Source organism: Phaethon aethereus (genome assembly GCF_964289735.1).
Source record: "Phaethon aethereus genome assembly, chromosome: 16".
In the NCBI taxonomy this organism is placed as follows: Eukaryota; Metazoa; Chordata; class Aves; order Phaethontiformes; family Phaethontidae; genus Phaethon; species Phaethon aethereus.
Genome location: NC_138592.1, coordinates 12,821,348 through 12,849,259, shown reverse-complemented (window position 1 = coordinate 12,849,259; position 27,912 = coordinate 12,821,348). Strand labels below are relative to the sequence as shown.

Genomic DNA, 27,912 nt, shown 5'->3' with positions numbered 1-27,912 from the left:
CAGGCTTTGAACCTTCCCCGGAAAGCTTGGTGATCAGTCACGGTGGGATGTCTCAGTTGCTAGCTCAGCAGGCAAACTGGGCCATATTTATTTTTAGGTGTGATAAATGTTTGAAGCTAGCCGAGTGTGGGGTTTTGTTTTCTGTAGGTTTTTTTTCTTCTTTCAAAAAGCTTTAGGGAGCTGCAGAGTTTATCAATGGCCCAGAATGGGCTATAGTTGCATGCCGCAGGGAGTGGAGGATAAGGCTGAGTGTGTTCGTCCTGTTACTGCGCTGGGTTTAGGTATGCTCTTAAATATGAATATCATAGCGCGTTGTGTTAGGAAGCTGGATGCTTCTCTGGCAGAGCACTCAGAGCTTCAGTGCTGTTTTGCTGGCAATGTTTCTCCTGTGTAATAAATATCCCTGCAAAACCATAGCAGTAAAAATACAGCTTTGAAGTAGCAGAGCCCATCCCCAGGACCGCGCCTGGCAGCCTGGGGATCAGTCCTTCTAGACCTTTGCCAAGACACCGATGTGGCACAGACACCACCAGCATCTCACTACAAGCCACGCTGGGAGAAGTTTCTTCCACCTCGCCGGGTTTTGACTAAAGCTACACTTGGGTGGAAGTGGCTTCTAGCAATGTGTAAAAGTGTGCATCTTAATCCAAGGGAAACTTCTCTTTGTTTTATTCAAGTGAAATCAGGTATAAATGCACAAGAAGTATTCTACTGCCATAGAGACCTCAGTGCAATAGTAGCTTTTAAAGGTGGCCTGAGAACCAAAAAGTTAGAAGACTTTAAATATTTTTGAAAAGAAATCATTGAGCGCAAAGGATCAAGATAAACCTGGATTTTTAAAAACTAATGGCCTGTGTGTGCTTGTAAACTTGGAACATACAGGTAAGCCTGCTTGCCAATATGTAGTTTGCCACTATATATTTTGGGGAGGAATCAGGACCTCCTATCAGAAAGGTATTTGGTTTGGCGTTTTTTTTTCACCCTCTGGTAACCATATCAGTTTCAGTTGTCTTTTTCTTTTATGAGTTACTAGTGTTGAGGTATGCAAAAGCTGGGTATAGATGGGAGCGTAATAGTATCCAGAATTTTATGGTGTAGCTTATTGACTTAGGGGGAACTGCACTGACAATGGGCTTTTTCTCCATGGAAAAGTCTTCATCTGGTTTAGGAACTTCTCTGGAAAAGCTATTTTCTAGTGTAAACTCAGTGGGAAGTAACATCAATGAAAAACAATAGTGCTGTAATATCTCTTCAGGTGAGAGAGCTGATTACCCCGTATTGAATTTTCCTTAGAGCCTTTGCAGTGGCTTCTTTGTCTTCCCCCTGATTTATGGGTTTTGGGGAGAATAAGCACGGCTTGGACACGCTTGGGAGGAGAGGGAGCTCCTGAGAAGTGGGTTTGTTGTGTTCAGAGAGGAGAATCTGTCTGAGGCTGCCCCAGGACATGTGATGGAGGGTGACTTAAAACCTGTGATGTATTTTCACAGCTGTTGTGGGAGCTTTTTCCGTTTAACACAGCACAGATGTGAATGATAAAATATAAATTGAAGATTAATGTGCACCATCTTGGCATGTGAGAGGTTCAATTATAGGCAGAGCAAGCAGAATAATGGAAAATACATTTGAGTGATTGTTCAGTTAATATAATTTGCAATGAATTATTCACAACAATTTGTTCACCCAGCTCTTATTGTAATCATTTTCATTCCTTCATTTGTTATGCATTTGAAACTACTTCCCACAACTTGTGCTTGAGATGTAATAAAGCATATGCACGCATCCAGCCCCTTCTCCCCACCTCCCCCTGCCTACATAGAAAGAAAGACAGATTTTTAGAGAGCTCTGCGTTTTAGGTACTGAGCTCTCTTTAAGAAGTTAATCGTAAGTGTTGAAGTGGAGGCTGCTGCCTGCTGAACCCACGAATGTGACTTGTTCTTCCCAGCCACATGGGAGGGCAGGAGGTTTTCGCCCAGGCCGTTCCTGGGTAGCGGGCATGGGGAAGATCCATGTCGTCCCTCCACGTCCCTCTGCAGTTCTCCCCACGGGGAGCGGGGGGTGACGAAGCTGCTCTTTGCCGCCCGGCGCCTTGCTGTGGGGGTGGTGGGTAGGAACTGGGGCTGCGTTCTGCTACGAGCTTGGTGGGGCGCTGGGTAGATGCCCTTGCTTGTAAAAGGGGGCATGTGTAATAGGAAATCGCAGTCCTCGGAGACTTCTGCCTAGCTGTTGGGATTTGTTGGCTGGAGCATGAGGAATACTGAAGGCAACACCCCTCTGACTTTAGAGAAAAGAGCCAGGACTTGTTGCTGCCCAGCCCCGTGCTCCCCTGCTGAACCCCGAGGTGCAAACTTCATCTAGTCAGAAAGGAGTTTGATCTCTTCTTCAAGCCATGTTTGCCTGGACTCATTGGTACCACATCCATACCTAGCTTCATTACCTGACTTTTCTGTACTCATTTCTGGAGTCTTGTGGTTGTCAGTCTTCGGTGTGTTGGGGGATAATGGGAAATGTTTTGAGGGCTGTGGTGAGCTAGTCCCGAGGGCAGATGGGAGCCAAGGGAGGTGCATTGTGAACATGAGGGCTGTTGCAACGTTTAGCAGAGAATTCAAAGCTGCTTTAGGGTAAGATAAATCCTTCTCTGAATCTTAACCCTTCAAGGTCTCTTAGAAGCTCTGTCAAGCCACGATCACAGAGCCTTCAACAGAAAACCCGATACTCCATAACAAGCTGGGATTTATGCTACTGCTTCTTCCCATGGAGGGACAGCACTTGTAAGATTAATCTGCCAGCATCTATTTGTCCAAATCTCCATAATCAGACAAAACATGATTACAGAGCTTGATGTCATTAGTATACAATGGCTCTTAAATGACTGAGATTGAATTAAAACCCTAATGGCAGAGCATCCAAAGTAAACAAGAGACAACCAGATCCACTGGTGAATGCCTCGCCTATCACTCAGCTTGGATTAGGAGAGCAGGAGCTTGGGGCTGGCCAGAAACAGTAGAAGCATAGTCATTAAATTGGATATACTGGCTGGGGTTCAGTGCTCTTATTACTGTCAAGCATGCAAGTGTCAGGGGGTGTGAGCTGGGGGTAGGCGTAGGCTTCCTGCAGTGGCTTTTGAGCTGGAAAAAACTCAGACACTTCGGACTCGCCGCGGTGGGCGATGAGTTTTGTTCTTTGTTGTATTCTGCTTTTTTGTATCAGTTTCATCGAGCATGTGTCAATGGCTTAAAGTTATTTCCAGCAAACGTAAATTCCTGCATTCATTTTGAGTCGGGTGGAACAATCCTGTGATAGAAAGTGTTTTATTTTGCTTCTTTCCAGTTTTGCCTTCCTCTTTGATAACAGCAGACTGGTGGCTTCCAAACAAAATTTCACTTTGGTTTCAATTCTCCTTTCTTGCAAGTGCACTTTCCAGCTCTTTTTAACAAAGCTCCATAAGTCAACATTGATGTCATTGTGGACATATTTTCCATGTTCTACTTTGGATGCCAGAAGTGCTCTGTCCCCAGGGACAGCCCCGAGAGCAGGTTTCCCTGGGGATGTGCCGGGGAAAGAGCTCTTTCTAACAGTGGGACAGCGGTTGGTCAAAAGCAGCAGAAGCTGCAAGATGCTTTGGGAGTGGCCAACCTTGCAGTCTTTTTGATTTCCAGCTCTGAAGATGATTATTGCCCTTTTAGCTTTGTTACTGTTCCTTATTTTGCAGCTCTGGTTACGCTTAATGGTTGCAACTTTGCCAACAAATAAGATGGGACTTGAATATCTGCTGCTACCCTGGCCGCAGGGAGATGGTTATGAACTTCTGGCTTGTGCCTGTGCTGTGAGTGACGTCCGAGGTGGGAAAAGCCTTAGGTAGTAAAATCTCTGGAAAAAGCAGGGAATGAGCAAGTAAACAGCAGAAGATGGGTTATAGATCATGAAGATCTGTCAGCAGTGTTGAATTTGAAGAGTTCCTGGGGTTGCTATTAATTTACTTCCTCTGCCAGCCTTATTGCTATTACCGTGTGCAAGATCTGTACCTCAGAGCAAATTTTATCTTTTACCTAGAGGCTAATGGCTTTTCACGTGTTTCAGAAATTTGCGTTTTAATGGAATAAATCTTATCCTTTCCCTCCAAAGCAGTAATAAAAAAAGAAAACCTCTGGGAAGCTTTCTTTAAATATGTAACATTTCATGTGAAGTGTCCGCAGCAACCCCGGTGTATTTTAGATGTGCCGGGCCCCTGAACGTATTTGCCTTCTTGTCCCAGATTGATAACTTCTTGAGGCAAGACCTCATCTCCCCCACAGTGAGATCTCTCTTATGGTTGTAACTCAGGACCCCAAAATCCCTGATTGCCTTTGAGGTCTCCTGGGCTGCCGTGTGCAGGGGTTGCACTCAGATGCTGCAAAGCACAGGATAAAAATGTAGATTGTTCTAGCAAAACCATATGAAAATGACAGCTGTAATAAATAGCAAAGTCTCTTTTGGAAGGCAGTTGGGGGAAAATTGTATGCTGGTGCTCTCTGCTGGATAAAACCAAGAAGGCCTTTTTCTCACTGCGGTGACTGCGGGTTCATGCCAGTGTTGAGCTCTTGGCTACAAGGTCTCCTGCAGCTCTGCCCGCACTGGGACACCCTGATGGTGCAGGTTCCCTTCAGCTTGAACTGGCCAGGGCTAGCTGAGAGCAGGAGGTGTGTTAGGATTCCTGATCTGACGCCGTTCCTCCTGTCTCCTTCCCTTACAGTGTGTTACTTGCTGAAGAGCAACATCAGCCCAGACCTGTGCAATGAAGATGGATTAACTGCACTGCATCAGGTGAGGCGTGGGATGAGGTCGCAGCCACTGTCCGTCTTCCCGCTGCCCTCTGAGCAGACCTGTCGGGGTAAACGGGGAGAGCTCTTGTGTTTCATTTTGTTGCTCAGTTAAAGCAGTGAAACTTCAACACGTGCTGGCAGTCCTGTTTCTTGGGGAGCAAACTGAGATCAAACCCTTCTCTTGCTGTATCCCAGACTTTGTTCAGTGACAGTAAGAGCTCAGGAATCGGGGCTGGATTTCAGACATGGACATTTCTCCCATCCTTTAATCTTTGCAGTGCTGGGCTGTAAACTCTTAAAGCAGGTTAACTGAAGTTTAGAGACTTTGGCAGCCCGTGAGTTTTGAAACTGGTTTAAATAAATGACGCACAGGATGTTTGGAGAGCCTGCTGCTGCTCTCTGCAGGCTCAGAGACTTCTGAAAGCCTGTATGAGATGGCAGCAGCTGATCGCCAGTAAAATAGACTTGCTAATAGTGGGGTGTAAGCCTTCCTCAGAGCCTCTGCGCTGATCCCATAAGGATTTTTCTGTTCTTCTTCCAAAGGCCCCCATCCCCACTCCTCCTCATGAGTCCTGACTTTCAGTGCGAAAGCGTCAGGAGACTCAGCCTGCAGAAGGCCCGTGGGACTCGCCGTGCCTGGCAGCGGCCGCCTCCGCTGCCGCGAAGAACAGTGGCGCGGCTGTCACACGCGCTCCGAGGGCGGAATGGGGACTCGTGGTTTTCTCGCCATGAGTCCCTGCTGTAAATGCTCCCATTGACTTGGGATTTTGGATTCTTCGGCAAGTCGCTCGCTCTCTACAAAGCTAGATGGATGTTTGCTTAAAAATGCAAACTAGAAGAATAAAAGGTCCCCACCAGAACCACATCTCCAAAGAGATGTTACTCTGCACAGAGAGAAATGCTGACAGCCTCATTGCTTTCCCTGCTAGGTACTGAAGCCATGGAGAATCCCACCTTGCCCACTGAAGGATCAGTTATTATCAAGGTGCATTTGGGAGCTGAGGTGGGAACTTTGCATCCACTAGAATTAGCTGAATCCCTGAACAGAGAGAAGCTCCTACATGAATGCTATGGCCCCTTAGCAGTGGCTTCCAGTGAAGGATGCAGATACGCTTCTGTGATAACTTGGCTGTGTGACAGGCATGATTTTAACCTCACTTCCATATACAAATAGTAAACAGAAATAGAGGTACATAAAAGGTCCTTGTCACTCAGCTGCTAAAATGCTTGTGGTGGGTTTTAATCCAGCCCCATTACAAGCCCATACTGCAGTGCTGAGCCTGTGTGAGCCTGCAGTAACATGTAGACCACAAACAGGCTTCTTGCACAAGGATGAATCTTACTTTAGTGTCTTTATCATACACGGATTCATGTCAAGAGGTGAGCACGAGGTGGGCCAAAGAGCAAATTCCACCTTCCCCAAAGGAAAGCGGTTGAGGCCGTTCTTGCAGGCTGCCTCTGGGACCGTGGTGTAAATGCATCAAGGATGCTGGTTCTTTTCAGGAAATGAAAGGTGCCCTGCGAAGTACCGCATAATTCTGGGAATCCAGCTTGCATCTCTTCAGATAACTGTGGTAGGTAGCGTGAGCTGCTGAGAAGACTTTTACTCATCATATGCCAGTGTGTGGGATTTTCCCTAAGAAAAGGGAATGTCACCGTGTCAGCTCATCCCTTGGTATGTGGTTATACTGGTTATGTTGAATTTCTGCTGTGTTTGCTCTTGAATATGGAAGACCCAGTGGAATAGAAGCTGTGCACATATTTGCTATTGTTCCCTATTGGTTCTGCCCCAAACCAGAAGGCCCTGTTAAACACCACTGCCCTTCAGTCTGCCCAGTGTAGGTGTTCTGCATAGTGCCTTTCTGACCTGGTTGTGCTCAATTTAGTGTTTAACTCTGTTGGAGATGCTTGTTGCCAAACACTGCACGATAAAGTAGGTCTCCACACCCAGGTACCCTGGTACAACTGGTATGAACACCCATCTTCACAAAGTTTAAAAAAAAACATCTTTCTGCATCTCTTCCTCACCAGTGCTGCATAGACAACTATGAAGAGATAGTCAAGCTTCTCCTCAACCACGGGGCCAATGTCAATGCAAAGGACAACGAGCTGTGGACTCCGTTGCATGCAGCAGCTACATGTGGTCATATCAATCTGGTGAAGATCCTCATCCAGCAGTAGGTGGCTTTTTGTGTCTGTCCCTTTCTGCAGACCTGATTCTACCCACAGCTTCTGTGGATGGAGACCGAGACTGCTTAGTACCTTGCGAGATGGCAGCGGTGGTGATTATTCCCTGCTTTCAGGCTATTCATGGGACTCCTTCCTGCATGGGAGAAAAGGGGGTGGAGGAGGAAGAGCAGAAAGGCTGAGGACATGCAGTAAAACCCTAGATTACTTGACTCAGTTTCATGAAGCTTCTGGGGACTGGGTCAAAATGTGCCACTTTTTGTCTGTATTCTGCTGTGTATGTGCCTGTGTTTGTGCTTGTTGGACTGTGCTTGCTGGATGGGTAGAAACAGGAGCAGCCAGCAGGATCCACCCTCAAGCTCTTAAACATGACTTCAGGTCTTCCAACCACAGCCAAAGAGACACTGATGTAGGACAGCATGTTCGTACAGCTCAGATACTTGGCTGAACTTTGTGACCTGTCTTACTGACTCTTAATTAGTAACCAGTTAGCTTCTTGTAATGTGTTTGTTCCTCAGCGGTGTGAGACAGGGTGCTCGCGCTGGACCTTCCACTTGCCTTTACCAAGGCCCTAAAGCTCAAGCCTTCCCTTGACTTGCCAGCAAGGAGGAGGAAGCCATATGTGTTTTGAGCTGTACCATGTGCAGCATTTAATGAGCACCTGCTGTGAATCCTGTCTGGAGCAGATCGTCTTGACTCTGTATGGAGCCCTCTCCTCCGTTTCCCAGAGTGACAGTGTAGAGGGTAGAGCGTGTTTTGGGAGTGTTGACATGCTGCACTGCACAGCAGTGCCTGCTGCTTCTTCCTTGGGGAGGGAGACTTCTTCCTGTGATGCTGTCATCTGGGAGACTAGCATTGAAAATGTGGCCCTTCTTTTGGCCATATAATGGAGGAAGTAGAGCAGAGGATGCAAACAATCATCCCTTGGAGGACGTTCCCACGTGCGTTAGGAAATTTTTGTATGAGGGACATAAAAATGGAGCAAATAAATGTGGAACAATATAGTGCATTCCTGACTCTTAATTGAAGGTAAGGGAGTGTCATCGGATGGGTGGCAAGGTGAGGAACTGGAGCTTATGGCCCTAGTTGTCATAGACTGCCCTGTGGTAAGTAGTTGCCAGCAAATTTGGACTCTAGTACCCTAATGTCATGATCCTATGCTCAGAAACAATCTTCCCCTGGACTTTTGAGGAATGGGGTGATTTAATTTGTTTCCTACAATCAAAGTTGTCCTTTACAGGAGGTGTCACATATCTAATGACTAGTTAAACACTGCCTTTGAAGGCAATGTTACTAGTGATGGGACCTGGAACCCTTGGAGACCATCAGAGGAAGTAGCCCACAAAAGATGTCCAGTTCCTTGCTTTTTTATTTGCTGATTAAGCTAACGCTGGTACTTTGCAAATGTGAATTTCAATGTAGTTTGTTCTGCTCAGGCAGAAGGGAAAAAAATATATAAAGACGACGGAATCTAAATGCAAATGGATGCTGTCTGCTGTCCTTCCAAGGCTGTTAACTGTCAAGGTAGATCAGAATACAGCTGGAACTATTTAACAGCTAACTAAAATGGCACAGTTCAGAAGGTGCTGGAAATTTTCTACTATGTGGGAAAATGGTGACAACGATCAATTTAGCTGGCAATTTTGTCCAGATCCACTAGAGCACTTGGAGAAGTGCTTTTGGATAATTAGAACGAAAAATTCACCAGTTGACAGAATTTTTTTTTTATTACTATTTTTTGCCAACATGCCCTTGGCTAGATGGAAGCCTTCCTCCACCATTCAGCCCGTATCTTTCCCAACTTTTCTGATCCTTGTAAACTTTTCATTGAGGGACTGCCAGACACCCAGATAACAAGCACCTGGTAGTTGCTTGGCTTGTTATCCAGAAATTCAGCAAATAAATCACTTCTATCATTGAGAAGCTGTCTGTCTGTCCAGTGCCAGGATCAGGAGAGGACAGGAACAGCTCAGTGGCTCATGTGCCCCATAGCCCATGAAGGAGGCATAGCATGCTGCCTTTCAGCCACTTCTGGAATTTATCTTCCCCATTCATAGCTCCATGGCTTTGCTTCAAATCTTTCTTCTCTCACACAAATCTTGGTGACCTTTGGGCAACTATTAAACCTCAATTAGTTTTTCCTAAGCATTTATCCCAGTGTTTGGCACTGTCTGCTCTAGGATGTGTGAGGATCTTTCTTGTGTAACTCTTTTCTCCTTGCAGTGGAGCAGACTTGTTGGCAGTAAATGCAGATGGCAACATGCCGTATGACCTCTGTGAAGATGAGCCAACTCTGGACGTCATTGAGACTTGCATGGCTTATCAGGGTAAGGAGGCTGAGTTCATGTCAAATACAAAAATGGGTCAATGTAGTACTAAAAATTACCTTGTTTCTCAGCTCTTGATTTGCCTCTGGAGAAAAGCAGAGAGCTGCTACCTGGCATAATTTCTTGGAACCTGACTCTGTCTAGTTTCTTTGATTCCTAAATAATGATGAGGTTGAAAGGACAGCTGTCAATCCCCCCAGTTACATGACCTCTGAAAAGGGTGTAAGGTCATACCAATCAGGAATCGTAAGTGTAATTTTATGCAACCAGTGAAGGCAAAGACCCTTACCAACTCTTCTTCCCTCTAACTCTGAATTTTAACAGGAATTACACAGGAAAGGATCAATGAGATGCGGGCTGCTCCAGAGCAGGTCATGATCTGTGACATTCATGACATACTTGCAACTGGACAAGACCTGAACAGGACTGATGCCCAAGGTGCTACGCTGGTGAGTGAAACTGCTGTGGCTTCACTTTTGCCTTCCTTTGCCTGTAGGTTATGAAACCTGCCCTGTGGCAGGAGTTATACAAAATCAACATGTACAAGTCACTGAGAGGAGTAAGGGAGCAATTTTGATCTTTTTCCCTGTTTTAGTTTATTGTCACGTAGGAACAGGCTCTGTCCATGAGTACAGCTGACATAACTTAGTGTCTAACCCTGTGCTTTTTGAAGCGAATCCCTTGTTCATGAGAGCTCTGTCAGTTGTCCAGCAGTAGGGCTGCTGAGCTCCTGGGTGCTGTCTGACAGAGCCTGGTGACAAAGAAAGGGGCAAGAAATCCTGTAATGAAGAGTTGCAGAACATAGCACTTGTGCTGACCCCTGAGGAATCGGGACTGAAAGACTTCCCAGTAATGTTTTGCTTCTCACTAGTCCTGTAGTCTGACCTGACTCCCATGGCAGAGATGTGAGAGTCCTCTGGTTTTCATGGGAGGAAGATCTGGTGTTGGGCACTCTGGAGATTTTCTGGCTCCTCTTCTTTCTGCTTTGCATAGCATCTGGCTCATACAGAGTCAATGGAGTGCTGTGTTTATTCACGTAGGATGGCATCTGCCCCTGCGCAGAGGAGAGCACCCAGGACGAACGTACAGCACAAAGCAAGCTGGCATCTGATATGACTGGACAGGGACCGAGAAAGCTGCACAGTCCTAGTCCTGTTCCCTTCTTTTTCGCCTGCAAACACGTATCTTAAACCCTTGCCTACAGCAGTCCCAATTTAGGCAAAGTTCAGTAATGCTGTCCTGTGTGTTGGGACTTTCATAAAACTTTGGTCATTTGATGCTTGGTCCACACATAGCTGATACGCAGGCCACTTGGTGTCATTTGTTTGATGGACAGACCATGGCAGTGCATTCAGGTTTCTTAATCTAAATTGTCACCTATAGCATATACCAGATGCGTAAGGGGAGGGCAGGCTTCCTCCAAGATAGACTCGGATGACTATTTTTGAATGCATTTTTCCCTTTAATGAGGATTATATATATATAAATAAATTTAAGCAGACCTCTTGGCTTCCACTTTTATATCACCCCGAAGTGACTCCTTGTTAATTCATATGGCCTCTAGAGGGTACAACCCAGTGCCATAATATTTATGTAGAAATTACTTGAATTGCTAGAAAGCATCAGAATTTATTTCCATATGAGTGTTTGACTTTGTGTGGTGGAATCCACATGGAAATTTTTGAAAAGAAACTTTGATTCTCTTCTTTAGTACAGCTGAAATAGGATGAGCTCTGAGTGGAGTTCATACCTTCAGAGTAGTGCATAGGTTCAATGTTTTGCTTAGAGATGCAACAGCAGACTGCAATTATGAAAATCTTCAGAGACATGAAGTGTTGTGGGGGACTAAAGGAGACTATTATTGATGTCTTCAAAGTGATGGTTGTAGTTGGAAGCCAATATCTGAAAAATCATATTCCCTTAACTAAAAGTAGCCAAGGATTAAAATGTTCTTGATTTTCAAATGGTAAAAACAATTATAGCGTGAGTGGAACTGAAACTGCACGAAGGGAGTCCTGACTTCTAAAGCAGGCTGAAAATGCAATCCAAAAAATCACATCCATGGCACTTAGGTGGGGAAGAGGAGACATTCTTCTGGCATGAGGAATGCAGAGTTTACAGTGGATGATGTTCTCCATTGCAGGCTTGCGTTTTGATGGTGCTGTTTCCCTATAGGTTGGGAAGCACTTAAGAGCCCTTGATTTAAAATGTGAAAACATTATTTTTCTAACCCATATGTGTAAGTTTTTTTAAGAACTGTTAAGTGGTTTCCTCTCCAATCAGAATTTACATACAGGTGATACTGAGTCAGGACAACCTGCTTGTGACCTGATGGCATCTGCCAAATGTGAAATGTGTTGCCTGTCCAGATCTAGACTCAGACATTATCTAAGAAATTCCACTGAAACTTGGTGTCTAAAACCATTCATAGTCCTTGCAGGTGGTTCATGCTCTGTTCCTTATCTCCTAGCTGCATATAGCTGCAGCCAATGGTTATCTGCATGCAGCTGAAGTCCTTCTTGACCAGGGGGCAAGCCTGGATATTAAGGACTGGGACGGCTGGGAACCTCTTCATGCTGCTGCTTTCTGGGGACAGGTAATGATTTTGTTGCAAATGCCATGTATGAGGGTGACATTTCTTTCTGCCTGGACAAATTGTGGAGTACTCTGCAAATGAAGGAAATCTGTACCAGGGCTGGACTCTCTGGACAGTGTCAGATGAGGTCCTTGGGACTCCAAAATGAACCTGTTGCTGAGAAAATTCAAGGAGAGTATGTCTGTGCAGTTGAGTTGTAGGAACTATGTTTAACATCACACATGTACCAGAACAATTTGAGGCGAGTTGAGCATGCATGCCATTGCTTCTTATCTTATTCCATCTTTTCAGCTTTGAGGAGGAAAGCAATTGTCTAAAATATCTCAAGTTGCCTTTCTTTCCCTTTCTTTAGATGCAGATGGCTGAGCTGCTTGTGTCGCATGGGGCTAGTTTGAGTGCCAGGACATCTTTGGATGAGATGCCAATCGGTGAGTTTACTAAGCTTAAAAAAACCACAAGATCGCTTTTCCCCTTAAGCATGCTGGAGTTTTCACACGGTGGTTTCAGAAGCATTAACTTTATTTCTCAGGTGTCTTTAGAATCGAAGTTGCAGTTACTTTAACTGGGACTGAAGTTTTGAAGTGCCTCCTTTGTTACTTCTGAAAATGCTTCTTCCTGCTCATAAAAACAAGAGAGAAGGGATTTCTCAAGCACCAAGTCTTTCTCCTGTGTGTTTCCACTCATGTTACCCCTCTGTACCTGTGCTTGGGAGTCTTCCTGCTCTTACATTGTAGTCTTGGATCTGAGCAGCTGTTGAGTGCAGCCCTAAGACTTAGGTGTCTAACTTAGCTTTAATGCTGTGAAATGTGGTAAGCTATAAGGGGCTGCAGAGGAGAGAGAAAGCACACACAAGTCTTGGAACAGACTGGAAGTAACAACACTTGCATCTGACCATGTGTATTACAACCTTGTGGCACGTTTTCTTTTGGCAAGAGATTTTCTTAGTCTTAATTGAAAAATCTGTGCATCCTCATTTTGAAGGTTGAAAGTTCTTGTCTTCTGTCCTGATCTGGTCTGGTTTTGTTTGCACTTTTTTTTTTTGTTTTGGTTTGGAGGCTTAAGTAAAAACGCTATATTCAGGGCAGCTGCAGTCTGGTAATTATAGAAATTTCTTTTCCTCCCATCTTGAAGCATTGATACCGTGGTCAATATATCTCTCACCCTTTCAAGGGTAAAGGCACAGCATGCTGCAGAGATGGGACAAAACTGAACAGCTGGATCATTGCAAAGCTGAGCCCCCATCACAATCAGCAGCTCTTGTTTTCTGCTCCCGTTTAGGTGTCCAAACCATTCTGCTTCCACTAATTTGTTTAGAGATTAATGTGCCTAAGCATATTCTGCTTAAATTTTCCTTCTCTTCCTCCTAGCATTTGTAGTTGTATATGCTAGGAAGGCACAGTTAGTAACATGGTGTTAATTGTACCACATCTGAACTGTCTGATTAATGGCTTGGTTTGTGTGTGCCATAGATCTGTGTGAAGAGGAGGAATTCAAAGTATTACTTCTGGAGTTGAAACACAAACACGATGTGATCATGAAGTCTCAGTTGAGGCATAAATCCTCCCTGAGTCGAAGGACCTCCAGCACTGGCAGCCGGGGGTAAGTGCGTTGTTCCCTGCAGGTCGCGGTGCGTTAGCTGGGCCACCCAGATGTGGTTGCAGAGCACCCTGCGGTCGGCATGCGGAGAACGACCCATCTGTCCTTTCTGAACAAACTCTGAAAGGCAGAAGCTGACTTTCGGTTGCTGAAGGCAGATGTCCTTTGAAGTTCTTTCACTAGCAAGAGGTGGTGTTTCTTGGGGGGAAAATGGCTCTGCACTGTTGTGGTTTTACAAACTGCTCCGAACAGAGAACCAAGTGGTGAGAACTTACCCTGTTAAACCACTGATACTGATGTCTGAAAATCAGTGCTTCAAAAGGATTAACTTGAGCTTCTCAATAATATGTCTCATGGCCTAGACACTGTGTACAGAGGCAGTTTGCACAGGTCTTTGTAAGATATTTACTAGACACCAAAGCAGTCCTGCAGACCACAAAACTCCCTAAACATCCTGTGGGCCCTTTCCCTCTACATTTACTCCACTGGCTGCAGCAGATCCATTAGATGAGCTGCATGAGATCTAACGCAGATTTGCAGTACTACTTTAAAACTCCTTGAAATTCCTCCTGCCTTTAATATCCTCACTAGTGCCTTTGCTTTGTGTGGGTGCCAGGAAGCTAAATTCACGTTCCATTCCAGTGGGAGAGGCTGTGAAGCACGAGGAGGAGGTGAGAAGACCTACAGGGTAAGAGGAAATGTCATGTCCTGCTCACAGCTTCGATACCCCTTCTCCCTGTCCCACAGAAAGGTGGTGAGGAGGGCCAGCCTTTCAGACCGAACAAACCTCTACAGGAAGGAGTGTGAGAAAGAAGCCATCGTCTGGCAGCAACTGGGGGCGGCAGAAGAAGGAAGAAACTCGGGTCTCATTGGAGAAATTGGGGAGACTCGTTCTGACCAGGAGAATACAGACCCCGTAAGGAATCTCTCCTGTATTATGGGAGTCACCAAAGAGGGCTGGTAGTGCAGGTTCAATAGGAATGGGTGCCCTGGGATGGTAGGTGGCTGCTGAAAAATTCGTAAACCTCATCCATCAGATGTAAGCAAATGACCAAATTCTCATTTGGTATAAACTGGGATATCCCACTCACATGGAAAGACTGTTTTGGATTTCCAGCTGCATAGTTTTGAGATATGGCCCCAGCAAACCAGGAAGCTCAGAAAAAATAGTGTGTGCATTCCTCTTTACAGCTAACAAGCTGGTAATCACAAAAGAATTGTAATCTTGTTTTGCAGTTACTTGTTTTTAATTCGGTTATTGTCACGTTACATTAATGTATCTTTTTTTAATTTTTTTTTGGTGAGTGAGTCCTTCTGAGTTAACGTTCCATGTTCCTGGTTGGGAACCAGCTCCTGGTTGGGGCTCACAGCATTAGAGGGTGCTGTTAGTGGGTGGATTCAATGTTTGTGCTGCAGTCCCTGTCTGGTGGAAGGGCTTAGTGTGAGCAGGCTTAGGAAGCTGCCACAGGGATGAACTGTGTTATGAGGGACAGCGGAAGATGCTCTTCTTTCATGTCTTCTTGTTACAGAATTCAGTGCTGGAGAACTCTTCCCTCCTTCCGGAGTTAGCAAACAAAAGCACCCAGTGTGACTCTGAAATCCCCCTCCAGAATGGACTCATGGCATCTGCCAGCACTTACCAGTACACTTTTTCCAACGGGGACATTTGGAGTATGCACGCTGACCCTGACAGTAATCCAGGCCACATGCTGCCCTACGGCAACCCTGGGCTCCCTGACACGCAGGAGTTCTGGGGTGCCTACAAGGAGCATAACCATCAAACGCTCTCCGAACTTAAGCGGCAGCGGGCTGCAGCCAAACTCCTCAATCACCCTTTCCTCAGCACCCACTTCAGCAGTGGCATGGGAGGAGTTGCCGAGAATGGGGGTGAGGCCAAGTCACACCTAATGGAATCCAGGACTTCTCCCTACAGCTCCAATGGGACCTCAGTGTATTACACAGTGTCCAGTGGTGATCCACCCCTCTTGAAATTCAAAGCTCCCATGGAGGAAATGGAAGAGAAGGTGCATGGGTGCTGCAGAATTTCCTAGCCTCAGCTGTTTCTCACCCCAGAGGAAACAAGACATGGGTGGGCTGGTTGGATCCATCGCAGTGGCCAGGTGGTTTGCATTCCAAAGGGAGAATTTGTTTATTGGACATCCTGACTGCAGCGGCCTCGTTCATCTTGGATTGTACTTTACTCTGCCAATTACTTCCATTGCAGTTGAATGAGTAATGCAGGTGGAGCAAGGCTTTTAGGAGAGGAAGAGATACGCATCAGTATGATGTAAAAAGAGTCACCCTAGTCTTGCTCCTTGGGGAAGAAGGTATAGTGCATTGCCTCCCCGTCCTTGGGAAGTCATGAGATGCCTTGGAACGAAGAAAGGATCTGAATGAAAATCGTTGCATCTGAGCCTCTTGCCGTAAGTCACCAAGCTTCTGGAAGGTGACAGTTCAGACCTGAATTTTCACTCATGGGTGATGCATATATCCTGGAGGGGAGATCAACTCCCATGCGGGGTTTGCAAGAGTGGACAGAGATGTTTTCCATACAGCTGGATCCAGCACTTATAGGGCCTGAGCAACAAGCAAGTGTAGACGCTACGCTTGGTTTAGGAGGTTTGCGAGGTGTTATCTCCTTGCAGTGACAGCTCACCATCAAAAACTGTGCACTGGTTGGGTCCTGTTCTGCTCCTGTAAACTCATCATTGCAGACTCCATCAGGTTTTAAGCAGAACTTTTCCTGGAAAAGGCTTCACTCAATAGGCTTTAAAACTGATGTTGCAATAAGGGGCCCTGGCAATAGAATTTTACTGCAATAAAACACCAACAAAGGTCTATATTGGGATAAGTAATTTAAAAACCTTATTTGTACTATTTAGACTCTTAATTTATTAAAACTGAAAAGACTTTTGCTGATCTCACTTTCCTATTGATCCTGTTTATTTACTCTGTATGCTCAACACAGATACTAGGGGCAGTATGCTTTGCATTCTGATTTTTCTGGATTTCCATAACCACAGGGCTCAGGAAGGGTGAGGAGGAAAGGCTTGCCGACACTAATCTAGAAATGTCACGAAAGCGTTTCTGATCTTCCTAGATGTTACAACACTTGCGTTAACCTGCAGTCTTTGGCTGATAAATAAATGTTAAATCATTGCTTTGGTAGTTGAACATTGCAGCAGGGCAGGATAGGGGTTTTTTGTCTTTTTTTCTAGCACCCGTGGTGAAGTCATCAGCAGTGGTTAGTAGCCATCAGAAGAAGACTTAAATGCCTTTATGTATAAGGGAGTCACCTAGCACCATGCAGTTCAAAGCCTCTCTGCTGTAGAGCGGTTGGCACACCAACACCAGTGTTTTAGCGTAGTCCATATTAGCTCCGACAGACTACCTGAGAAACACCAGCACAGTATAACCTGGGAGTTATAATTTGCTCTTCCGCAAGTTAAGGCTTTGCATACCTGGGGGAGATGAAAGGAGAGAGCTCCGTAGGAGACAGCTCTGAGGAACTGGCCACAGTTGAGTTAACAAGTTATATCTACAGCAGTAACTGTAAATCTTTGACCCTTTCTCTGCACAGAGGGGCTGTTGCAAACTGCATGCCTGCATGAATGTGTCTTCTTGGGCAGTTTAAATTCCAAACTCTGAAAACATAAACCTGTTTGGGTCTCTGTAAGCCATCAGTGGATTAAATCCAGCTCACGTAGTTGTGCTTCAGCCAAGCAACAGCAAATGCAACTCCCACAAATCTTCCTTTTAGCTGGCGGCTGTTAGACATCAGTATTACACTTCATACATATGCTTCCCCTGTGGGAATCCTCACTTAGGCTATAAAAAGTTGACTTAGGCTGACAGTGACTGTTCTGTGCTACCCTCTGCTCCCCATCAAATCTAGCCCATCGCTGGGGCCGGATATATTACGATACAGGGCTCTGGGCTCCTCATTCTTGGCTTCCCGAGGCAGCAGAGGTGGCTGTGTGTCACCGCCACAACCTCGCTGTCCAGGAAACATTTTTGGATCTGGGAGTTTCTTACCAGGCTGACGCTTTACTCTTTTTGAACTCTGAAAATACAATCCTCTTCCCTCGCCAGTTTTAGGAACAAGTTAGAAAGTGGTAGCAGATGATCTGATTTAAGACCTCAGTTCAGTTAAATGCAGGGGGTGTTTCTTTGTATGTTTTGAAAAATTCAGAGAAGTTGGGCTTCCTCCATTATTGAAATGCATATGCTAAATATAAGACTAGAAAATACTTTCTGTGCTTGACTTAACATTAAGGGATTTTAAAAATCAGTCTCTAGTAGAAAGAAGATGATTTGGTAACTGAACAGACTTCACTGCATCTGTGTGTGGTTAACAGTGGGTCCTCTGATTACCTCGAGGACCTTCTGCTGGGATAACACCATGTATAGCCTGGGTATTACTGAACAGGGGGAGATGATCTTTCAGATGCCCCTCTTCTCCCATGGTGGTGAGGGTTGTCTCTCCACATCCATCCTCATAAGAATTCTGGACTAAGTGTAACAAATTTTGGTGCCACTATCCATTAGGTTGTCAGTGGTGCAGATTTCAGGCCCAGCTGATGCCTTCCTTGCCAGGGAAGGAGGAGTTGGGCCCTTTTCCTTCTCGGAGTGCTTTTGTGCTATTGAGTGTATTTAATCCTACGTAACTCCAAGCAGATGAAAAGGAGACCACTGAATGCAATAGTGTTAAGTAGTTTGAAGCTTGCTTTCACGGAGAGTTGTTAATATATTAAAACTGTAGGAAGCCAGTCCGTTTTCGTACAAGCTTTTAGTCCATTGGTATTTCACTCTGTTTGCATGTAAAACTCCATGAACTCATCATTCTAGCTATGATCTTGAGCAAACCAACAATTGATTTACTATCAGGCAAAAGATATTACAAGTTCTAGATTACAAGTCGTCCCCCTAATTGGACTTTTATTGGACTTGGTCTGTATTGTAATTGTAAAATTGGCTGTAATACAGCTCTTCTGGCTTTATCACTGTAAGCTACCATGCTCCCTGAAGTCTAGTGGTGTCTGATCAAATGTAATCAATTCTTATTCAGATGAGAGAGTCAGTTATTGATAAATCAATCAGGATATGTTTCACAGCCATGCCAAGTATTTATCTACCATTGGCTTGGGGATGAAGTCGTATCAGAGTGGGACTTGCGAAGGCTGTGGAAGCATGACCTAGAATGGACTCGTGCTTCTGTATTGGTGACGTTCTGGATATAATGGTCAGTGCCTGCACTGGCAAATATGCTCAGGGAAGGAGCTGGCAGTTCACGCTGCATGCAGAGGTGTTGGTTGTAGGTTTGGGATGAGCAATTTTCTAAACTGGATGTTTAACCTGCTTCTGGTAAACTAGTTTGTAGAGACAAACAGGCTTTTGGGGGAATAATAAAATAGATACTCTTATATGTGCATTGTAGGAAGCTACCTCTAGGAATAGGACTTTTTATTATAAAATTTAGCAGTGTTACAGCAGTGGTGTTTTTTTTACATCTTATGTGTTTTAAAGGCCATCCCAGTGGAAAGCTTTGAGGTACATAGCAGAAGGCACTTGGCTATTTCATTGGATCTTAATATTGCTAAAAAGCTGTAGAAACTAGAAATCATATTGTGATTGGCATATCTAGCACTTGGCATATTATAGGAAGATTTGGGTCTTTTTATGCTATACTCAGTGCTTTTAGGCTCAATAAACATCTAAGTACAGATTCAAGGTCAGATTAGAGTCCCACTTTTGTTAGCAGTAAGCCAAAGGTTGTAGTTGTTCATACAGACTACACAAAGGTTTGAGAACGTGGATGTACTGATGGGCAGCTCTATTGTAGGTAGAGCTGCACATGGGTATAACCCGTCTGCTTGCAAAATGTTCATGTACGCTGAAGTCATACTATTTCTAGCAAACTAACTGGTTGATGAGAGGAGCTTCACTTTCATTGTTGACAGACTTTTTTTTTTAGGTGGAAGGTGTCTCTCAAAATAGTGTCGTGCTTTACTGAGCTCAACCAAGAAAGTTCCAGCACTGAAATGTTAGATAAGGGCTGAAGTACCATTGCTGAGATCTGTTTGATGTAAGACCTGGATCTGTATTTCACATACCAAGTGATGCGATTTTAGCCCACTTAGTCTCACTTCTGTGGTGCTCCAGAATCTTGAAACCCTCCCAATTTTGGGAAGAACTGACTCTAGCTGGCATAATTCTGTACCATCTTGCAGGTGTGGCTGAAGAACCACGTGGATGAGGAACTCCCGGTAGGGAAGGAGAAGAGCACGACAGGGCAATAGCAATAATGAATCAGTGCAATACGTGGTGGAGGCAGTGAATTCTCTAGTTTATTGAGCAGGATCTTATTTCATGGGGTTGAAAGCACTTACAAGCTCCCAAATGGCATTACAACTTCTGTTCAGCGTCCTTTTGCTTTAATCTTGGAGTTCTGTTTACCCAGATCTCTGCTGAAACTAAATCAGCAACGCCATGAAATAGGAATATCTTAACTGAGAAAGCAATAGCACTGGTCTCCAGCGAGCCATAGATGAACTGTTGTCCATCTGCTTGAAGGTGTTCTCCCTGCATCTGGGTATTTCTGTGCCTTATCAGACTTGCTAAGGGTAACTCGGTAACTAGTCTCTGGGAGGTTTGTGGTGTCTATACAGTGCTGTTCTTTAACTTGGAGGCTATTTTGCAAGGGGATAACAGTTCAGAGCATACCAGATTTTGAAGTTTTTATTTGCTCTTTCAATTTCTCTCATGATCACCAGTTCTCTCTTCCTAAATACACAGAAAGGAAATGTGCAGGGTCTTCATTCTAATTTAACAAATCACTTTGACCGACTTTGTCACAGCAGTTCTCTACAGGCAGAATCCAGAACACGCTTGTAGCAGCAAGGTCTAGCCTCTTACTACAGAACACAGCTAATACCTACATTTTTTGTTTTGTTTTGCCTGTGGCTGTACAACAGAATTTATTGTCCCAGGTTGTTCTTCAGCTTTATTCTGCTGTGCTCATGTTGGCCAAACTGGTAATGGACTTCTCAGTTCCACCACACAATCGAGTACCACTGGGTTCTTCGGGCAACATCTGCTGTGGCACAATTACAACCTAGAATATTTTGCCATATTTCAGCTGCGGAAGCTGTAGTAGAGGAGACTCTGCTCAAGATACCCATTTCGTAAATGTACACCAGTGCAATTCTTTCCACCCGCAGCTGGAGGGGAGATACGGGTTTTTAAACAGTGCAGATGCAGCCTTAGTATTGCCACCTCTACATTTTCAGCCTATAGATTGCAGTGTGAGAACGGACTACAGGAGTGTCAGTAGCCCTGGTACAGCACGGTGTGACTGCTGCATGTCCAGGACATTAACAAATGATGGTAAGCCTTCGGCAATAACTCGTAATTCCATCGATCAGTAGTAAATGATGTACAAATAAAACTTGATGAAATGTATTTTATGTGAAAAAAATAATGTAAGAACTGTATATTGTATTAGCAGCTTTGTGTATAAAATGGCATTTTGGCAATCAGAGTCTAATATATTTAAAACTTTTTTTAAAAAAAGGATATTTGATATTGTATGGAATTGACTTTATTGCTACTGTGATGCAAAGATGGTTTCTTAACATGTTGAAGCAATGCATAAAATCTTACAATTGTATGTAAAACTCATGCCAAAAGGGTATGTCTGACAGTATTAGCACCTGACTCAGTGTCTTTAATAAAGAGATTGAATTTTTTAATTTAAAAATTATATTAAATTTCTTTTAATAAAACAAAAATGCCGCTGAGTGTTATTTAATTGGTTTACATTTGGGGACTCTGCCTCTATGTCTCTGCCTTTCCCTCAGCTGTAAGTACAGCCAGGAATTGTCTGTAAGAGTAAATCTAGGCAGTGGGTACGTGTAACTTTCTTATTTTTTGGCGCGTAGCAGCAATTCGTGATGGGGACAAGCAGGAGGGCCAAAAGTCTTAACTGCCTTTCCTGCCTTTCATCGTGCCCGAGGCATTAGACCCAGCGTTCGTTAACGCGCTTCGGGAAGAGGGTCCTTCTCGGCGGCGGCTGATTCGGGCCATGGCAAAAGCACCCTCACCCGCCCAGCTCCGCCTCACGGGACAGCAGGACACAGCGGGGGACGGGATCAGCGAGGGCCAAGGCCTCCGGCGGGGCTGGCCGCGGGCCGCTCTGCGTCAGGCCTCGAAGCCGCAGGGAAGGGGCTCGGCGTGAAATGGCCGCCGCGGCCGGGACGGACCTCCGCGGCCTAAGCGGGGTGACGCCGGGCCGTGGGGCCTCCGGGGCCGGGCACTAACGGGACTGCCCGATCTCCGGGCCCCAACGCAGCGGAAAGCGGCCTCTGCGGCACGGCTTCTCCGCCTCGGCCCGCCGCGGCTGACGCGGGGCTGGGCGGGCGGCGGGGCCGGGCCGCCTTAGCCGCAGCCAACTGGGGCGCGGGGCGGGGCGCGGCTCCCCCACTGGCGGCGGCGGCGCGGCGCTGTTTGGATTCAAAGCCGCTATAAAGGCGCGGCCGGGCTGGGCCGGGCCGTGCGGCGCCATGGCCAACCCGTCGCAGTGCCTGGAGGAGGGCGCCGGGCGCTGGCCGCCGCGGCCGCCCGGGCCGTACAGCGAGGCGCAGCGGCTGGCGCTGGAGGAGCTGGTGGCGGGCGGCCCCGCGGCGCTGCGGGCCTTCCTGCGGCGGGAGCAGCTGCCGCCGTTCCTCTCGGAGCCCGAGGTGCAGGCCATCGCGCGGGGCGCCCTGCCGCCCGCCGCGGCCCCGGAGCCGGCGGGCGAGCCCTCGCTCGACGCCTCCTCGCTCACCTACTTCCCCGAGCGCTCGGACCTGGAGCCGCCGGCGCTGGAGCTGGGCTGGCCGGGCTTCGCGAGCGGCGCCTTCCGCGGGCTGACGCGGGTGGAGGCGCACTTCCAGCCCGGCTGCGGGGAGAGCCCCTACGGCTGCAAGGAGGCGGTGCGGCGGCAGATCCGCTCCGCCCGGCAGGTGAGCGGGGAGCGGCCGGGGGTCCCAGGGTGCGGGCTGTGCGGCAGCGCCCTGCCCGGGGCCCTTCTCGAGCGTGTCTGCGAACCGGAGCGAAAATCAGCAACGGTACCGACGAGCATCTTCTTCCTGTGGTACTAAGCGAGGCCAAGAGTCCGTAGAACCCCTGTCGAGCAGAGAGAGCCTCGTTAGGAGGACAAGCTCGTAAACGCCCCACGAGCGGCACTCGCGTTGCTCCCGGGGTGGTGGGTCAAGAGCTCCCCGTCCACCCGCGCTGCCTGCGGAGCCGCTGCTGCTGCTTACGGCCAAACGGCCCGCTGGCTTCGAGCTGATCTTGTTGCAAACGGACAGTTTCCTATGTCAGTCTCCTTACTGATGTACTCACCCACAGAAACCTCCTACTGTCCCTTAAAGGACATGCCGTAAAAAAAGGCCTCTCATAAAACGACGTTATCCACAGAGATAACCCTGTGACTGTATCTCCCTTCTTCACCTCTTTCTCCTCATTTATCACCCCTAAGTAATGTGCAGACCTGCTCTTAGCAGGACTTCCTTCCCCAAGGAGTGGATGGTTTTGATCTGATGCAGAGTATGGCTTAAAAATCACACAGAGCAGTAACTTCTAACTGTTCTCCCTAACTCCTTGTGTTACCTGAGTTTATAGCCTTCAGCTGCAATCCTCAGGAGGGAACCACCCTTCTTGCTAGCAGCCATTCGATTGGCTTAGCTAAAATTTAAACGTGTAGCTTCCTCCTGGGGTGGCCCGGTGAAGCCACTCCTGGCTATATGTGTAATGTGCTTGCACATGGCGCACCCTGAATTAGCAACTGCGCTTAGTCCCTGCCCGCTTCTGAGCGCAGACACTTAGGGCGTGTGTGAGGGTGACATGTATGATGAGGCTTCTTGCCAGAAACGGTCACAGTTTCATCTACCTGAGAAGGACGGGTCTGGTGATTCAAGTAAACTCCATGAGAACATCTGTTTGTCAAAAAAAGTATACTTTGTAATGGTCTTGCTTGTAGCATCCTGCTGAATGCCCTCCCTCACACCGAGCCAAGAGCCAGACAAGGTGTTCTGCCACTGCTGTGTGCATGCCTGACCCAGGGAGTGTTTTTGTGGGCATGGAATGGAGAGAAATTTTGACTCCCTATAACTTAATATCAGATGCTGTCTGATGTTGCTTAATCATATCCGAGTTCTTTGGGTTAACGTGAGGAACAGGAAAACTTCAGATGCTGTATAGTGTCTTCTCAGGTCATTCAAATGCTGTTAGCTTGAGTGGCTAAAGGGGACACTGTTGCTATCTTGCCTCTGCTGTCCTAAATGGGTAAGCGTAGAGAAAAGGGGCTTCTCTGCCTCCTCTAAATGTAACTGTAGTTTTGCTCATTTTGAGTAAAAGTGTATTTCTTTTCCGGCTGCTAATTCTGGGATTAGAACTCAAATGTGCTGCTAATTGAGTAGCTAATTTGAAGCCACCAGTGTCTCCAGGGGTATAAAAGAATTATGTACCTAGTGTTGTTTTTAGGGGTTAATTTGTTACTCATCTGGTCCTGTCGGAAGCATCTCGTTTTTCTTTATCTTCCTTTGACACTTAGACAAGTGGTAAGGTGGAGAAAAGCAGAGGAGACCTCCAAGAAGCACAAGCATAAACTAACTTTATCTAGAAATACCAACGTGCCTGTATGTATTCTACTGAAGAACTCATCTGTATGGAGCCAATCCCTTAGGGAGCAGGGCACAGGTGTGAACGCAAAGCTTAGCCTGTTCTTGTGGGAACGGTTTCTTGTGAGTACAGGCAATGCCACACACAGTAGCTGTGTTGCATGCATATACACCTTGGGTGTGTTGCAGCAGTATGTGGATGCCTTATCTGATAAGGGCAGGTGCCAGGTACCCGAAGTGGTTGCATAATTGCTGTCCTTGATGCCTGTCTAATAGAAAGAGAATAGAAAAGTAAGTCATGAAGGCCAAATCCTTTATGCCTTTGTGTCTCCACAGAGATGTGTGTTCCTGGTTTTGAAGGGTGAGAATTCTAGCACACCAAAACAGTGTGCAGTGCGGCTCTGAATTAGCTGGAGAGATGGTTCGTACATGTAGGACTGTCGTCTTGTCTTCGGCCCATTGAGAGAAAATCTTCCCATCTTAGGACTTGCCCTCTATAAAGAGCTGTTGAGTGAGTGAAAGGATTTCTTGTGAGGGTATGGGATGGAAACTCAGAATACATCTAGCAAGAGTCTGGAAATAGTGTATTCAGTTTATACGTTGTCACAGACCTAGTTTATCTCTTAGTAACTTATATAGGAACAGCATTCCCTTCCTACCACACAAAGAGGAATCAGTTGGGGTTTGTGAGATGTTCAGCAGTGACAGTGAGGAGGCCATTCGAGCTGATGCTCCCGGAGGCAGTGGCTACCTGTAGCAGGTATGTGATGCTGGGAGGAGCGGAGGCAGCTTGTCTGGCCTCCTGATTCTGCTTCCCCAGTGTTACCAAAAGGCCAGATAACAGGACGTTATGTGGGAAAGCAGGCTGTGAAAGTGTACAAAAGCAGCAGCAGACATGAGGAAGAAACCTTCAGGTTTATGCTTTGCACTCCAGGGCACAATGAATTTACAGAAACATTGTGGGAATATAGGAATCTTCTATAACTTGCCAGGGCCTGTGCAGAAGGACAAAGAAATGCGCATCTGGCCTTGACAGCAGCAGGAGAAAATGGCTGTGGGAATCTGTGATCTGGTCTTGTGTAAAATAAAGCCCTTGAACAAGTGTTGTCACTTTTTTTGCAGGTGATTGCCCTTGTGATGGATTCCTTCACAGATATTGATATCTTTGGTGACCTTCAGGATGCCTATAACAACCGCAAAGTCCCCGTCTATATCCTTCTTGACCAGGACTTTCTACCCCATTTTTTGGAAATGTGCAAGAATTTGGGAGTTTGCCCTGAGCAAGAAAGTGTAAGTACTAAACGTGGGTCAGTGTGGGGCTTGTTTTTATTTTTTTGTGGTATAGTTTAGGGTTATGGATATCAAAGATACCCTTCTGTAAAGCATGAAGCTTCCTTGAAAAGACTAAAGCATCCTGTCTGTTAGATAACTGATATAAAAGGGTGTTTTCTGAAATATTTCTCAGGTCTTGAAGATCAAGGTTCAATAATGCATGGTTTCAGTATAGTCTCTAATACAGCATGTGGAACTGCCCACAACTTGGCAAAAAAACATGTAGAAAAGGCACACCTACTCCTACCCAACACTGCCCATAGGTAGGAGCTATGTGCTGTGGGAGCTACAGCGGTGCTGTGCAGCTCCCCGGTGTGCTGGGTGGAGTGTGCACTGTGATCCTTGTCCTGAAGAAGCAGCAATCCTCAAGCATTTAATTTTGCAAGATCTGAGTAGCTTTATTCTTTGGCTCAAGGAACTGCTTGCTAAGGAAAACAGAAACATAGGAAGCTTAGGGGTGGTATAGATTTGGTAACATCTCTTTTCTTCACTAAGGCATAGTTGCTGTCTTTTAAAAGGGTGGTTTATGTAATTCCCCTGATAAGAGCTGACATGACTGTGTTACGGCTTGGCTTGGACAGCCTTATGTTCACCCCAGTGAGAGTTTCTCTGGACAGGGAAGCAATTCTAGCTTCGTGGGCAGTAATTAATTAGAAGTACCTGTTCTCTCCACAGAGTCTCCTAATCTAACAGAAATTTAGCACTGTGTAACTAATAACACTCACATACAGACAATGTAAGGAAGCTCATTTCACTCCTATCTTCCATAGTGTGTGTAGCTGCTTTTAGGTAGAATTGCTAATCAAAACTTTTTGTAAGTTAACTCCTCTAATGTTACTTTTTCCCTTCTTTTCTGAAACAGCTGATGAGAGTTCGAACTCTCACTGGGAACACATACTACATGAGGTCGGGTGCCAAAATTGTTGGGAAAGTCCATGAGAAGTTCATGTTAATTGATGGCATTAGAGTGACAACGGGCTCCTACAGGTAAGTATCGGGGTCTGCTAGTGCCTGATGAAGCTGTAGAAAGGGGGGGTTCTGCAAGAATGATGTATTAACTTTGCTGTTTTCCTAGTATTAATGAATGCCAATGGCAAGTGGACTAGCTGAGTCTAAGTGGACTAACACAAAACTTGAAACAGCTTTGGAAAACTGGTTTACCCAGCTTGTTGTTAACAAACCACTTAGCCATGGCTAAATAAAGGTCTTCCTGAAGAAGAGAGAGTGAATGGTCATATTGACTTTATAGCTTCCTTATGCACAGAGCTTCTAAGCTGAGTCTTCCTATCTGTAACTGCATATGTTGAAGTGCACTGGTGATTAACTGTGAATCTTTGTTTTCAATAGTTTCACGTGGTCTGATGGGAAGCTGAACAGCAGTAACTTGCTGCTATTGTCAGGTCAAGTGGTTGAACATTTTGACCTCCAGTTCAGGATTCTTTATGCCCAGTCGATGCCCATCAGCCCTAAATGCCCATCCAGCTGCAGGAACAGTGGAATATTTGATCACCTGGTGAACAGGCTAGAGTCCCCTAAAGAATATACTGTGGAAGGCAACTTGAGAGCAGAATTTGCCAGATTGTCTAGTACTCCAAAGAAATTCTTGAAAGAACTAGATCAGGCTGAAGATACTCCTGGAAGCAAACCTTGTGACCTGGGACATTCTTGCCTCTGTGAAGAGGAGTGGTTCAGCAATCAAGAGGCCATGGTGGAACGGAAAAGCGCATCAACTCAAACTGGCCCATGGGAGGAGAAGCCCGTAGTGACCATGTGTAATGCTGCCACGCAGACTAATGCTGTAATGGCAGAAACTGGCACTCAGACTTCTGTCGCTGCTAGAGTGACGGGCACTCAGACTTCAGTTTTGCTGAAGACGGCAGTGACACAGACAAAGGAAGATGAGTGCACAGAAACACCTCTGCTTCACAGAAAGTTGTTAAAAGAAGGATCTTGTCTGTCTGGAAAGGCTGTATCAAGTTCTAGTCTGCGATCACTGTCATTGTCTCAGTGTTCTCTTGCAAGCTCTACCAGCTCACTGTCTTCTCTCCGGTCCTTTGAATACTCTAGCAGTCACAGGGCAGAATATTTCCAAAAGTTGCATAAAGAGAGGCAATTCCACTACTCCACTATCAGGTCAAAGCTTAGCCATGTGGTGGATATCCTATCCCGGAGGCGACGTGTGCCTGAAAACTACATGACCCAATACACCAGCAGATGCAACCTAAAACAGAGGTGTGACATCAGTGCCAGCCTGCGCAGCCTCCGGGACGTTTCACTCTTTTCTCTGAATAAATGATTACTTCATTGAATGCAGATCACAAAAGCTCTGGTCTCAAATTGCAATCAGTCTGTACCTGCTTATTCTTCTACTTCCTTCTAGCACTCTTACTCTTTTAATAAATGTGTACATCACT

At 46.0% G+C, this 27,912-nt stretch overlaps 2 protein-coding genes across 3 annotated transcripts in view; both read left to right on the top strand.

The window, feature by feature from the left end:
- Window positions 1-15,665, top strand: part of PPP1R16B (protein phosphatase 1 regulatory subunit 16B) — a gene marked incomplete at its 5' end in the record, with an annotated part of 39,922 nt that extends 24,257 nt beyond the window's left edge. Inside the window, 9 exons of one of the 2 annotated variants that reach the window (XM_082007094.1) lie at window positions 4,730-4,800; window positions 6,831-6,976; window positions 9,210-9,313; window positions 9,638-9,762; window positions 11,784-11,909; window positions 12,262-12,337; window positions 13,379-13,508; window positions 14,253-14,421; window positions 15,035-15,665. In XM_082007094.1, coding sequence (XP_081863220.1) covers window positions 4,730-4,800; window positions 6,831-6,976; window positions 9,210-9,313; window positions 9,638-9,762; window positions 11,784-11,909; window positions 12,262-12,337; window positions 13,379-13,508; window positions 14,253-14,421; window positions 15,035-15,556 — 1,469 coding nt within the window. In that variant the 3' untranslated portion in view covers window positions 15,557-15,665. The remainder of the gene's footprint in view (window positions 1-4,729; window positions 4,801-6,830; window positions 6,977-9,209; window positions 9,314-9,637; window positions 9,763-11,783; window positions 11,910-12,261; window positions 12,338-13,378; window positions 13,509-14,252; window positions 14,422-15,034) is intronic. The other variant, XM_082007093.1, reaches the window with a different exon arrangement.
- Window positions 15,666-22,051: 6,386 nt separating this feature from the next.
- LOC309410621 (protein FAM83D-like) lies at window positions 22,052-27,794 on the top strand (the record flags this gene model as incomplete). Its single annotated transcript, XM_082007056.1, has 4 exons — window positions 22,052-22,507; window positions 25,289-25,456; window positions 26,361-26,485; window positions 26,846-27,794. Exons 1-4 carry the CDS (start codon window positions 22,067-22,069, stop codon window positions 27,792-27,794), a joined length of 1,683 nt encoding a protein of 560 aa, XP_081863182.1. The 5' UTR covers window positions 22,052-22,066.
- Between the last annotated feature and the right edge of the window lie 118 nt (window positions 27,795-27,912).